The sequence below is a fragment of the Ammodytes marinus genome, assembly GCF_949987685.1.
Source record: "Ammodytes marinus genome assembly, chromosome: 19".
NCBI classification, from domain to species: Eukaryota; Metazoa; Chordata; class Actinopteri; order Uranoscopiformes; family Ammodytidae; genus Ammodytes; species Ammodytes marinus.
The window spans coordinates 18,716,054-18,730,510 of NC_137223.1; the positions used below are offsets into that span (position 1 = coordinate 18,716,054).

Below are 14,457 nucleotides of genomic sequence, written 5' to 3' on the forward strand. Positions count from 1 at the left end.
GGCAGCTACTGGTAGCCAGTGAAAGGAGCGGAGGAGTGGTGTAGTGCGTGAGAACCTTGGTAAGTTGAAGACAAGTCGAGCTGCAGCATTCTGAATGAGCTGCAGTGGACGGATGGCACATGCAGGCAGACCAGCCAGAAAGGAGTTGCAGTAGTCTAGGCGTGAGATGACAAGTGCCTGGACCAGAACCTGCACCACCTTTTGGGTTAGAAGGGAATCCTTCTGATGTTGTACAGTGTGTATCTGCACGATCGGGTTGTTGCTGCAATGATAGAGAGTTGGTTATCGAGTGTCACACCCAGGCTCTTAGCAGTCATGTTAGGGAGTACCACAGCGTTGTCAATGGTGATAGTAAGGTCAAGGGTGGGAGTGTGCTTACCTGGAAGGAAAAGCAGTTCGGTCTTGTCAAGGTTGAGTTTCAAGTGGTGTGTGGACATCCACTTAGAGATGTCAGTCAGACAGGCAGAGATTCGTTCCGCTACCTGTGTTTCAGTCTTGGGAAAGGTGAGAATTAGTTGGGTATCATCTGCGTAGCTGTGGTAGGAAAAGCCATGTGAGTGAATAGCAGAACCGAGAGAGTTGGTGTACAGAGAAAAGAGGAGGGGTCCAAGGACGGAACCTTGAGGGACCCCAGTTGCGAGTGGACAAGGTTCGGACACTGATCCTCGCAAGTTGTGAGCAGGGAGAGTGCAGAGCCTGGTGAAGTGAGGAAATGAGGATTGTGTGATTTACCGTGTCAAAAGCAGCAGAAGGATGACCACAGAGGAGAGAGAGGCTGCTCTAGTGGTGTGAGGTCGCTCAGAGACAGAAAGCAGGGCAGTCTCAGTTGAGTGGCCTACCTTGAAACCAGCCTGGTGGGGATCAAGGAGGTTGTGCTTGTGTAGAAAGGAAGAGAGTTGATTAAAAATAACACGCTACAGTGTTTTGGAGAGAAATGGAAGAAGAGAGACAGGTCTGTAGTTGTTCACTTCAGACGGGTTGAGTGTGGGTTTTTTGAGGAGAGGAGTTACTCTTGCCTCTTTAAGAGAGTTGGGGAAACAGCCAGTTGACAAGGAGGTGTTAATAAGATGGGTGATGTAAGGAAGAAGGTCAGGAGTGGTAGACTGGAGAAGGTGAGATGGGACGGCATCGAGGGGGCATGTGGTTGGTCGGGCGGTGGTTATCAGGGTAAGGACTTCAGTGTTTCCCACAGAATTTTTTGAAAGTGTGGGGGGGGGGACCCCGACCCCCCTAGGGGGGTCCGGGGGTATGCTCCCCCGGAAGAAAATGTTGTACCTTTTTAAATGTTAAATGCATCAATCTGGTGTACTTTGAGGAACACTATTCCTATATAAATGGTGATTAAGATGGAGTTTAACACACTTATCAATGGTTAATGAATAAATCATTTTCTATGATACACATTTGAGCCATCAAAAAAATGAAGCAAAGGTGGTGGTTACCTGTGGTTCAAAAGAGTGAACACAAGCGCCCTTTTGTTTTATTAGATTGTTGAATTACTAGTACTCAAATAATTGTGACTACAATCACGAAGGATAGCTCACAATATACTTTCCAGCAGAGGGTGCTCTGCTGGAAAGGCAGCAGGCGCGCAAATTACCCACTCCCGACTCGGGGAGGTAGTGACGAAAAATAACAATACAGGACTCTTTCGAGGCCCTGTAATTGGAATGAGTACACTTAAAATCCTTTAACGAGGATCCATTGGAGGGCAAGTCTGGTGCCAGCAGCCGCGGTAATTCCAGCTCCAATAGCGTATCTTAAAGTTGCTGCAGTTAAAAAGCTCGTAGTTGGATCTCGGGATCGAGCTGACAGTCCGCCGCGAGGCGAGCTACCGTCTGTCCCAGCCCCTGCCTCTCGGCGCCCCCTCGATGCTCTTAACTGAGTGTCCCGCGGGGTCCGAAGCGTTTACTTTGAAAAAATTAGAGTGTTCAAAGGCAATACAGTCACAGCGCGTGTTGACACCGCAGGGGGAGGGGCTGATTGACTCGGGGAGATTGAAGCCTCGATCCCTCAAGCGGCGCTCTGATAATACGTCCATGATTGAAGGAAATATTGTTTCTTGAGATCACAGCGCGAATCACACGTTAAAGATTTTTATGCGGAAATGCTATTGTTTCCAAGTGAAACTCGCGCATTGCAAATGAAATGTATACATGTATATTTTTTAAATAGTAAAATATACATATATAAAAAAAAAAAAAAAATGAAAGTGTGGCGGGGCAAAATGAAAGTGTGGCGGCCCGCCACGGAATGATACATTAGTGGGAAACACTGGACTTGATTGGGAGATAGGGTGCTTTTAGAAGTTGTTTGACGTCAATCGGGTGAAATCTCTAGGATCCTTTTGTAAAAATATGAAACATCTGAAAAACACGAAAATATGCACTAAATCCAAAATGGCTGACTTGCAGTTGGGCGTGTTCCGCAACTTTTCCTCCATGGTAAAGGGGTCAAAAGTAAAAAAAAAAACACTAAGAATAATGATAGGGAATAATAATAGGGAAAAATTTAAAATCCGAGCTATTTCAATAGGGCTTTGCGCCGTTTCAGGGCTCGGGACCGAATTAGCATCACAGCTGCTGCTTAGCTACGTTGGACAGAACACACACTGAATACTATACCTTCCTTTGATGGCAAGAAAGCTAATTAGCTTGTTTCCCCAAATTCTATTCATTTTACATGAAACTGCAATATCTGATATTGCTTATCTCCTGATATGAAGGAATTTTCAGATGTTTGGGGTAGTGGACCAAGGCACCTTTCATTTCTGGTTGGTGTTGACAGTGACCATTGGTTGTTTTAAGATAAAGCCTTGCGGCAAGCAAAGAAGTGCCTGAAGTGAAGTTTTTCACTTTACAGGAATGCTTGCTGCACTGTACCTGTCTTGTTGGAGGGGAAAAGTACGGGAAAAAGTTTGGTATTTCAGTCAATAGAGAGCATAACTACTCAGCTGTGTTCAAGGAAGTTGACTTTACAGTGAGTACAGCTATGCTTGGCTCTACTACACAGTCCAGAACGTGTGGCAAAATAAACGACACATTGAAAAGTCTGGTGATGAATGCAAGGTCTTTATATATTTCTTCAGCATAATTGCAACAACATATTCATAGAGCACTGCAGTACAAAGCAGAATGAAACACAGACACTTGATGTTGCTGAATGAAGTGACACGAGGCAAGTGGTTTCCCTTTTGATAATGGGTGCCTTCATTTCTCAGTCCGATTAGTGCACCATGTTGAGTATATAGACAATTAATAGTATCAGCAAACTTAAAAAAAGAGAACAGACAAATAAATACTGTACAACACCATATATGTAATACTAAATTCAGAAACCACATTAAGATCATGCTTTCCTCAGCAGAACACTTGATATATGCTCTTTCATAGAGCAATGCAGCATTTCTGGCGAGTTTCCCTTCACAATAACATCAACAAATGTCATGAGTACATTTTGATATAACTTTTGTATACAGTATATATATGTCAAATAAAGTGCCTTCCTTTAAAATCAGTGATTCCAAAATGCAAATTGTCTGTTCGCAAATACACATCTGGAAGCAGAATTCCTGAAAAAAAGGTTTGGAGCAAACATAGTCAGAATTAGACTGGATAGAAGGAGCAATTCCTGGAGTTTAAAGTATTTCTATGTAAATGTAAGATTACTGCCACAGTTTTTAAAGTTGTATTACAACTACTGCTACTTTTCTGACAAATGTTTCTGCCTAATAGTGACAAACTAAAATATTCACCATGTTATCCAGAATAAAGGCCTAAACTACATGACCTTTCAGGAGTGTTAACTTGAGGAAGAATGTCCTTTCTATCCATTCATGTTCTGTACATCAACTCAAAGACCCTAGACCAACAACTTAAACAGCAATGACATTTTTCTACCACACACAATGCATCAACATCAATTCAGTTAAAAGGGTTCCAATTGCTTTCTGAAAACATTATCCGTTCATCATTTCCGATCTGGATTACACATCCCATACCCTCCTACTAATCTGTTTTAATCTTTAAACTTTCTATTAGTTCAAATAGTGCTCCTCAACGTAAATTAACAAATTTGATTACCATGGTCAGTTAGTCCCCCTGAGAACATTGTAGACGCACATCTATGAGCACAATTTACTCACTGTAGATGTTTGTTTTCTTCTATATTTGCACCATAGAGATTTAGGAGACTGGATTTACACAGGCACCAAGTCTGATTTTTAACTCTTTGGCACCCAGACCATATATCTCCACAAAATCAATCTCTGTGATATAACATTTGAAATCAAATGTGCTATTCCCTTACCAGTACTGCATATGGCTGATTCTTACGTATTGCCACTTGCCAGTTCTGTAATGACGACAGAATGTTTCAAATCCTATTCAGCTTACCTCTCTGGTTGAGGTCCCCAACTCTTCTAACATTACTTGTTTTAGTGTTTCAAAAACATTATTGTGAATGCATGTGGCATCTTTTGGGTCTACTGATATCCTGTTGTCTTGTTCCCCTTAACTCCTTAGCAAAACCTGAAAGATTTTAAACGTAGCAGCATAGTTGGGATATTCATCTGTTGGACTTTTCCCATGCATGTGTTGTGTCATCAATATAACCAGCCCACATTCATACATTTCCATAATGTGAAACCTACAAATCGGATGATAATGATATTAACCATATCCACTATTGTCAATCACAAGCACTCCATCAAAAAAGCCAGTAGGTAGACATCGTGCTTACACGCACCCGGGAGAGTGAACTGAATATAAAGAGAGAGAGATTGATGTCATGCCACATGTGGAACAGGTTGGCAAGCGATGGGAGAACACTGTATTTTTTCCATTCTTATCATTCAGTTCAGTTCAGTTCAGTTGAGCCTGATATCAGGACACTTTGCCAAATCCTAACTTGAGACAGATACACTTCATCATTGTTAAACCACTCAAATCTCCAAATCACAAATGTGTATTTCCTCTGAGTCAATGCATGATGCATGGTTTGGTAGTAATATGTCATGACTTGTAAGGTAGGCAGTCTCCTCTCAATTTAGGATTGGGCCCTCTGACTGGCTGAGTGAAGTGGTAGTTTTGGCTGTGGTCTCTCAGTACTCCCTGGCCTCTTCCAGTTCATTCATGAACACGTCTTCATGGGGGTTTTCTGGGCAGCTCAATCCATTGTTGGGGGGCCGCACCGCATGGAAGCGACTCCAGTCTCCCTTGCACAGGATCCAAGGCAGCACATCCACCTTGAAATGCAGCTCAGGTGAGAACTCAGTGCTGATCAGGTTAGGCGTGCCTGCGCCTTTCCCTCGCGTGATCAGCCGTCCACGGTCGCCGTAACAACAGTGCTGCGCTGCAAGAGTAGATGAGTCGCTGGAAAGTGTTGAACGGATACAACTACGCGCTGACGGTTTATAGATGTCCAGGCGCTCCTTGGGGCCACTTGCATCACGCCAGCGGAACTGCCGGCCATGAGTCTCATCGTAGACACTGACCACAGTGTACCCCACTTCAGAGGGGTAGGAACAAGGGCAGCTGGGCAGCTCAGACATGACCTGGTGGAGGTACCTCTGTAGGAACTCACTCTTACAGTTGAGCCACTTCTCACAGCTGTCCACGTCTATTGGAGAGGGGACAGAAATGATACTGTGTTAGAGATACTCATGGTAGTATGAACTAGAGGTCACTTCAGTCTGAATATTATACCTGACCTATAGCAAAAATCTATTAAAGCGGTTTGGACAACTTTCCAGTAGAATGTCTCACCTGTCCCAAACGGCTCTGTGCCATTCTCCATTTCAAAAGGAAAAGGCTCTACCACAGTGTTGACATCACCTACAAAAAGAAGAGTGGTACTGTTGATTAGACAACGGCTGAGAAAGCAGAATAAAAGTACCTCAATACTCTGGCACTGGTTTGTTATTATTATTTCATAAAATGGAAATAGGATCTCACCAGGACAAAGCTCAAGGTCACACTTAGAGGCTTCGGTCAGAGTGCAGGAGTAGCCACATGACTTGGTCCTCTTCCTTTCCCCGTGTCCACATGTCACCGAACAGGGAGACCACGGTGTCCACTCATCTGTGTCTTTCTCTGTGGAAAAAAAAGCAAAATTCTAACTTAATCAGTGCAACAAACTCACATAATTACAAATACACATGGATCAAAACTTACTTTGCACTACTAAGAAAATTCATCATGATTCAATGAAAATGAAAGCGCAGTATAGTTTAAATATTGCCAAAACTTTACAGAACAGTTTTCCGCTATAGGGAACAGAGTTTCTACTTCATCAGTCTTCTCCAGAATATGTCTTCTAAATGACATATTTCTCCTGGTCTAACATTTCCCATGCAAACCCATATTCTTTTTAGAAGGCTTAAGTAAAATTAGAGAGAGAAGCTGTGCTGTGGCTGTCCGCCTCCGCACCATGTTTCCTTGTGGTGTTAATAACACTGGAAACAAGTCATTCTTGATTAAAGGCGAGGTGGGTGCAGAAATACAGACTTGGGTGTAGTGAGCACCCAATTTGACTTTGTGGGCGCTGCCAACTCGCCATGTGGCCAAACGGGAATGAGGTATCAGGAGAGTCTTAATTACAGAAGAAGGAAGCTGAGACAGACATCCTTGATTTATGTTCATTGAGGCTTTAGATGTGACCACTTAATAGGCATTGTTGCCCTTTGCCGGCTCATCGTCATGCACGCCAGTTAAACAGATATAGTCTAGTAGTCTATGTATTGACATAACAGATAAGGGAAAGGTTAAAGAGTAAAAACTAGCCTGGTTTTAGACACCTGTTGCCGCATTTTGAGATACCAATACACCAGAGTAGGTGTGTGCAACAACCACCTACAAAAACATTAGAAAAACTAGTAGATCAATCATGCAGAGGTTTGTATATGTGGGAAATTTCTCTGAAGAATTCAAGCTTCAGGCTGTGGTAAGCCATGACTGCTCTGATCTACAGGAAGACACACATTGGCCGACCCACTGCAGAGCCCATCAGACTTTCTTTCTTTTTCCTTCTTCTCTCACTTTCATTCCCTATGCACACCTTTCTCTCTATCTCTCATTATTTACTATTTTTACCACTGAATAAGTTGTCTGTGCAAGCAGAAACACAACACATTTTCCCACCAGAGGAAGAAGGAATAAAGAGGGAGTAAAGCGCTATAAAAGTTATGCAGAGCCCTGAAAGCCCCCCGAAATTCTTGAACTGGCTCAAAAGGCCGAGCCGCAGAGGGCAGTGAGGGCCGCCAGGGTCTGGTGGTGGGGAGGGGGGTCCCGGGAAAGGATGAAAGGGCCGACCGAATGGCCCCTGTCATTCTGTGTTCCCAATCTGCCCTCTAATTGTCCACAAGCAGAGGGTTGTTTTGTCCCCGGGAACAGTGCCGGCCTCACGCTGCCATTAGCGAGCGCATCAGGCCCATCTTCAAAAGGCGGGCCTCTGCGACCAGCACGACCAGTGTCCACTTCAAAGTGCCCGTAACCCACAATGTCCTGATGGTCGAGTGCTCAAGTTGCCTCGCATGCTGGCATCGTTTGGTTCACTCTGACTGTCAAGCAAGTTATCATGCAGGCTTTTTAAGCCCCTCTGTCTCTGTCTCTCTAGCTGTCTCTCTCTCTCTGTCTCTCTGTCTCTCTCTCTCTCTCTCTCTCTCTCTCTCTCTCTCTCTCATCTCTCTCATTCTGGCTGCCCTTCCAGACATTCCCATTATCTATATGTCTAAATTTAGTGACTGTATGTTCAAATTTTTTACTTTCACAATTCTTTATTTAAAAAAAAGGTACATTACATTATAGTCTTGCGTAAATCAGATAAAGCACATTCTACCTCAAAGCTGTGAGGCCGTACTGGCAGCCAGCGACTGCACCACTTGGAAAAAACCTTACCATAGTAGCTCTGCATGGGATCCCAGCCTTCGTTCCAACGTGTATCCCAGTCTTCGCCCACTCCGCTGGGTAAAGGCTCCTCGCTGCCGTAATCCAGGGAGTAATCTTCCTCCTCCTCTTCCTCGCCCGTTTCCTCTACGCCTGACCGGCTGTTACTGTCCTCGCTGGAATCGGCATCAGTGTAACTCCAGAAAAGGGGCCAGAAAAGCTTCTTGCCTCCGAGCCAGTCTACTGTGGAAGAGGGGGACGAGGAAGAGGAGGGTAGCCACTCCTTTTCCTTGGCCAGCTCCATCTCAACCTCCATCTGGGGATCGTCCACCACCTCAATGGTTACCTACATAGAAAAAAAGAGAGGGTCTCCATCAACCTGAAGTAATCCATGGACACATTCATTTCAACAACTCTCTCCTGAAAGTCTCAACTATCCAAACTTCATACCCAATTTACAAAATTCATGAAATTCCAATGAGCGATTGCACTGTCTTGTGTTGATGTGTTTGGCTGTAACATCTAATCAAAAAAGTGTTTCCAATCCTTCTTGCCGTTTTACCCACTGAGTTAAAAGCTCTTCTCAAGAAATCACCTCAACAACTCTTAATCTCAAATCTGCAAAGACGTTTTTTTTTTTTTTTTTTTTCAGCAAGTGAGAGCACTCCCCGAATGTAAGTCTAAGCCAGCCAGACGTGAGCACAAGCATTCAACCGACCGAACAATCCTCTTTAGGGAGAGAATGTGGCCATTTATTCTGGATAACTACCTCTCATTACCTCAATATGACTCATCCTAGATGTTACAGCACTTCCACTTGAGCTGATGTGAAGACTAGGCAACAGGAAGTCTACAACCGTAACTTGTAACTTGTTGTTAAATCAATTTCACAGTTAGAAAAGACATGGTGATTGGAAATGATTTATTTTGTCTTAGTTATGAGTCTTTTGGTCACAGTATGGTACATCTGGTCTATAGCCTATGCTACACACATTCTCTGTACTTGATGCAGACATAGGCCGGCATCATTATGTCCCTCTAACCACATCCTGATTACACTGACCAGAGTTGGAGAGGATAGCTGCCATTAGATAAGTTAAACAGAACAATATTATGAACTTTTTGGGTCAATATACAGTAGAAGGACATAATGAAGACTAAATGGCTAACACTTATGATCACAGAGCCGGTTTCCCCTTTGCACATGTTAGGGACTCTAAGATTAGTATGATTTTCTACACATCAAATAAAGAAATCATATTGCGAAAAAAGACAAAAACGCCACACTAATACAGGATTAAACTTTGGAGTACTCCTCCCCCCCTCTCTCGACTCACCTGTATATTAGGGTTCTGCGAGTTGATGTCAGCATTGGCCAGGTCTGGAAAGTTCTTAAGATCCAGGATGAAGGGTTTGGTCTCCTCTTCAGGCTCCGGCTGTGGAAGAACTCCAACGGAGCGATGCTGGGGGTGGGTCCACCTCCTCTGGTGGCTGTTGGGCTCCGGCAGGAGGCTCTGGACCTGGTTCTGGTGCTCCAAAGCCTCAGAGACATATTGGACCCCACTGCTGTGTATTGGGTGGCCATGAGCCTGTAAGTGCAAGTTAAGACGTAAGATGAAAAGTTTATCTGGAACCAGAATAATGAAGTGGAATGATTTGAGAGGTTTCATCACTTGAAATGGTGGACAGGGAATGCTTTCCATGATGATCTCTTCATCTATAATGACTGTGTGCAGACGGCACTTTAAATGAGCTAAAGGACAATGGCAAATGTACGACAGAGGTAAAAAAGTAAATAGACTACGAGAATCAAGCTGGAATTTTGCAAGAAAAAAGTCATAGCTAAATATGACAAGAACAAAGTCATAATTTGACCAATTACCATAAAGGATCTATCATTTATAATGGCTCATTGATGTGTACAAACAACAATTAGTCTTCTGTTTCCAGGAAGAAACCTTGAAACCATGTATCACTTCATGGCTTGGACAGTAATTCCAAAAAGCCCCCCGAGGTATTCAACTAGCCAGCCAAGTGACCAACCAGCCTTCGTTCATTTTTTCTTTTTCCCACAACAGGCATGGCATCCAGGCCGTGGACAAAGAGGGGACTGTGCCAGAGGGATCCTCTTTTAGCTTTAATGAGAGGGCCTGCGAGGCGTGGGACCCCTGGGATGGTGCGAGTATGTCTGAACATGCTGCGCTGCTGCCACTAGGGCAGCCAATTCCTTTACCTTTCAGATTTTACAGTTACTAAGAAAAGAAGGAGAAAAATGTTGATCTCTGAGAGTAATGGTAATTGATGGTGGCAATACAATGCTGGGGAAATGTAGATAAAATGTATGAACTGTTCACTGAAATTTGATTTTGGTTGGTCTGATTCTTCAGTGTGTATGTGACTGTTTCGTATCCATCAGCACACATATTCATTTCATGGCTGACAGTGGTAAAAACCAAAATCCAAAACCCTCTAATGAACCCTTGTCTACCGTTGACTCCTGTCGATATCATCCAATATGCTAAATTGGCCCAAACATATGATTGAACGGGACCTTGAGATTTGACCTCAGCCAGTTTGTGGTCTGCTTGGAGCAAACCAGTTGCAGTTAGAGGGCTGAGGAGGTAAAGAATTGTCTGAATTAATGACCAAACGGTTGCTGATTTATAGTTATGGCCTCTAGAACAGGGTGTACTTTTCACTCACTGCCTTTGTGATTGTCCCATAAAGAAGTTATGTGGCCGGTCAAATTCAAGCATGTTAACACATTATGGCTGTTCAGAGGAGAAGCCCGTCAGGCATGATAAATTATGAATGAAGAGAAGTTGGCCCCCTCCCCAGATATCTGTAAACTAGTGGCGAAAAGTATATTACCTTTTGGGGATATTTAGCCTTTCTATCGGTAATTCTACCTCTGCAAAAACTGTAAGCTAATATTATCCATTACCATTCACCACATTTTGTACCACATTTCTTGAATGGACATTTTTCACTATTGCCTGACCTTTTATGCTGTAAAAGAAATGCGACATGGATGAATTGAGAAAGCAATCAGCAGATTAATTGATAAGTAAAATAATCAAAAGCAGCATAGGTGTTGCATAGGTTTGCTATTTAGTTGGTAAGTTGTTTTTATTTCCCCAGTTAATTTGCTAACTTTAAACACCAACATTTTTTGCATTGTCCATGAAAACCGAAAGAAAAATCTCTTTTCATATTAATGCAGCAATACTAATTTTTCACTGCCAACCTGCTGTATTATGTTTGGAATCGATGGAAAGAAACGGTAGGTAAACAATACCAACTAAGAACTAACGACACTACCTCTCTGTGAACACAGCAAGGAATAAAGGCCCTGGTGCTTAAGCTTCTCTTGTGTTTCACCTAATGTCTGGTGTCTGGTAAATCCTCCATCGTGATGCTCCATTCTACCTTGGCCCTGGAGTGCATCACTGTCAGCAGTGACAACACTCACACACACTTACACACTCATGCACACAGACACAGAAGGTCCAGAGAGTCACAAGAGAGGCTGCATACTTTCACACCCTCCTCATCTCGTCTTGTTACACATCTGGATCCTTTAATCTTTCGCCCTGTATATCACTCTCTTCCTTTCTTCCTCCCCCTTGCTCCCTATGATCCTGTGTGCTCTCCTCCTCTCAGTAGTGGGGCTCTTTCGATCAAAGGCTCCAATGGCTAATGGCATGCGGTGTGTATAACAGGGAGGGAGATGCATTGGGGGACAATCGACCTGGTCTGGATAGACTGCTTCTCTCTTCTCAGAAGAAAACATTAAGTCCAGCTTTCTTAGGCAACGCTGGCAACTGTGCCCTGATTTCACTAGACTGGCATTGCTACTACTGGTGGTGACTAGGGATGTCAAGATGCCAGAGATCTAATAGTCGATACAAAAACCTTTTTGGCATCGACTAGTATCGGTAGTAATCCGTCCTCGTGACAACCCTAGTGGTGACACACATTCAGGTTAGGGAAACAAGGTTTAGAAAGGGGGCTGAAGTGAGGGGCAGCAGGGATGGGATCCGGTGGGGTTGGGGGGGGGGGCTGGGAGGGGGCTGGGAAGGCAAGGCAGTGTGGCGGCGGCCCTGATTTATGTTCCCGCAGATATCAAAGGCCTCTGCACTTGGCTGTTTCCAAACCATTACAGAAGAACAATAAACTATGGGCCGCGCTTTGATCGCAATCTTTTTCGCCAATGGAAACGGGACAACAAATGCATGCCTGGTGCAATTCGGGTGAGGTTGTGTTGTGGTGGGAGGTAGGGGTACAAAACAGTTGGGGAAAACATGGCAAAACATGGTCCCGATATTTGGAAAAAGAGGTCAACCCCTCCACCCCATTTCCTTTGCAGAGAGATGGGGGGTAAAACCCCCAAAAACAGGAAATTCCACATTAACACAAAAGAGAGCCAATGTAAACAATCAGATGAGTGACACTTGACCCAGGCTGCAGTGTGAGAGATGCAGAGGGCTTGCCTTATTCTGGTTACATAAGCATCTCGTTACCGGGCACTCGCTTTGACTGGGCTTCCCCTCCTCCTTCTCTCTTTTCCTCCACTAATCTCTGCTCTCCATCCAACACTTAAGGTACCGTATCCAGCTGGACACAGAGGCGAAGGTGCGGAGTCGCCAACTGTATCAGTCTGGTGAACAAAAATCAACAATCGAACAAGCCACAGTGCAAGTTTTTTTTCCTTCTCACTAATTTGTTCCCTCTCCAACCCCCTACCCCCACTCCCTCTTCTTCCTCTCTGTCTCTTTCTGCTTCGACATCAATCAGACAGATGATGAGAGAGAGAGTCCCAATAGGGCATCCTTTGGGGGGCCACACAAGGAGAGTTCAAAGGCTAAAACTGAACCCTGACACAAACACACACAAACAGACTTTGATATCCAAATATGTCAGCACGTAACATAAACACTCCTGTGGACCGCCACACACTGCACAGTGTGTGTGTGTGTGTGTGTGTGTGTGTGTGTGTGTGTGTGTGTGTGTGTGTGTGTGTGTGACAAGGGAGTTTTGGATTTATAATAGCAGGGTGCAACCCATTACTATACATGGAGAGGAGTGCAAAAAAAGAGACCAGCAAGTACTGATGAGAAGATTTCAGCTCAAGTAATTGATTGACTTGTTTGATAGAAAATGAATGAGGGTAATGGTTGGAAAGAGACGTGACTGTACAAAATGTAATATTCATCTATGACAACCTAACTATATTAAACAGACATGTAGGCATTGGCAACACATTTAAATGCAAAATGTGTTGGAAATAACTTTTCAACACAAGGCACTCAATGTTCATGTGTTTTGCACCCAATAATGATGATTCTACTTACTCAATATTAGTTTAGGAAAAGTGTATTTATTTTCACATTTTATTTTATCTTAATTGCATAGTACTTTCAATTTTAGTATATAATATTAGTCGAAATAAATGAAGGTGCTGTATTAAGCAAAAGAGTGGACATTTTACAACAGTAACTATTAGACTCCAAAGAATACGTTGTCAACGGCAGGTGTGCTTGTTTAAGTCTTTGCAGCTTTTTGAAACCTATTGCAATGAAATGCTGAACTTAATATACAAAAAAAAAGCGAAGCAAACATACCTTGTGGCCAACATTCTTGTGTCTGGTAGGATACCCTGTCCCCAAACCAATGAGAAGTATCGCCCAAATCACAAGCAGCGTCCGAAATCTCCACGCCACTTCTCGAAGCATCTTCGCCAACTTCAAAGCTTCCTGTGATGATTCGAAAAAGTACTTTGGAGGCTTTTCTTAAACTGTTCCCCCTAAATGTGCTCGTCGGTATTGCGGATGCTACTGCGTCCTGCTTGTCCGACGTTTGTCAGAAACTTTGACTCTGGGACAAATCAAGTTTTAGCCCTCTTCAGTCTCGAAGTATCGCACTTTATGAAGATGATGCGCACCAGCATCCAGAGGTATCCCGCGCACTATCCATATTTGGCACAGGCGCAGCAACTGTCAGTCCGTATGGCGGGTCGAGCGAACTTCTACTCTACCCCATAAAAGCCCACACAGTTGGGAGAGCTTGAAATACCAGAAGGAAGTCAAATACCTCACGCAGAATCTCTCCCCGTCCGCACCGGTGCTCGCTTATTCGACTACTTTAAACTGTGAGTCATTCCGTCGTGGGTGTGTGTGTGTGTTTTCTTCCAATCCATTGACATCTGGAGTTCGGAGAATGCTGTGCGTTTTTGCTATCTCCGTCTGATGCGTTAATCCATTATCCAGCTGAAGTTCATCCACCGGATCGAGTGGATGTGTGTGTGTCTCCTGTCTATGTGTTCTGTGTGCGTTCAGCCTCGCCAACCGGTTTCGGTAAACTTGCCTTTTACGCACGCATTCAGGGGGTGGATGCTGGAGTAGTTGGGGGTGGGAAAGCTTATTGCTCACAGCTGTGTGGAGGGGGGTTGCGTTGGGCCACTGGGGTTCTTGATAAGGTTCATGTTTTAGCTTAGTTCAAAGTGGACATTCACTAACTCAACGAGAAAAGTATGTTTTATCAAATACTCCTGACTTGAATGCCAAATTTGAAA

The 14,457-nt window shown here is 43.9% G+C and overlaps 1 protein-coding gene across 1 annotated transcript; it reads right to left on the bottom strand.

The window, feature by feature from the left end:
* Positions 1-3,155: 3,155 nt before the first annotated feature.
* On the bottom strand, positions 3,156-14,113 carry ism2b (isthmin 2b). The gene is made up of 6 exons (XM_080048448.1): positions 13,508-14,113; positions 9,221-9,472; positions 7,896-8,229; positions 5,955-6,092; positions 5,766-5,834; positions 3,156-5,619 (listed from the first exon to the last, which is right to left on the bottom strand). The coding sequence occupies exons 1-6, from the start codon at positions 13,616-13,618 to the stop codon at positions 5,102-5,104; spliced, it is 1,422 nt and encodes a 473-aa protein (XP_079904574.1). The 5' UTR covers positions 13,619-14,113; the 3' UTR covers positions 3,156-5,101.
* Positions 14,114-14,457: the final 344 nt, after the last annotated feature.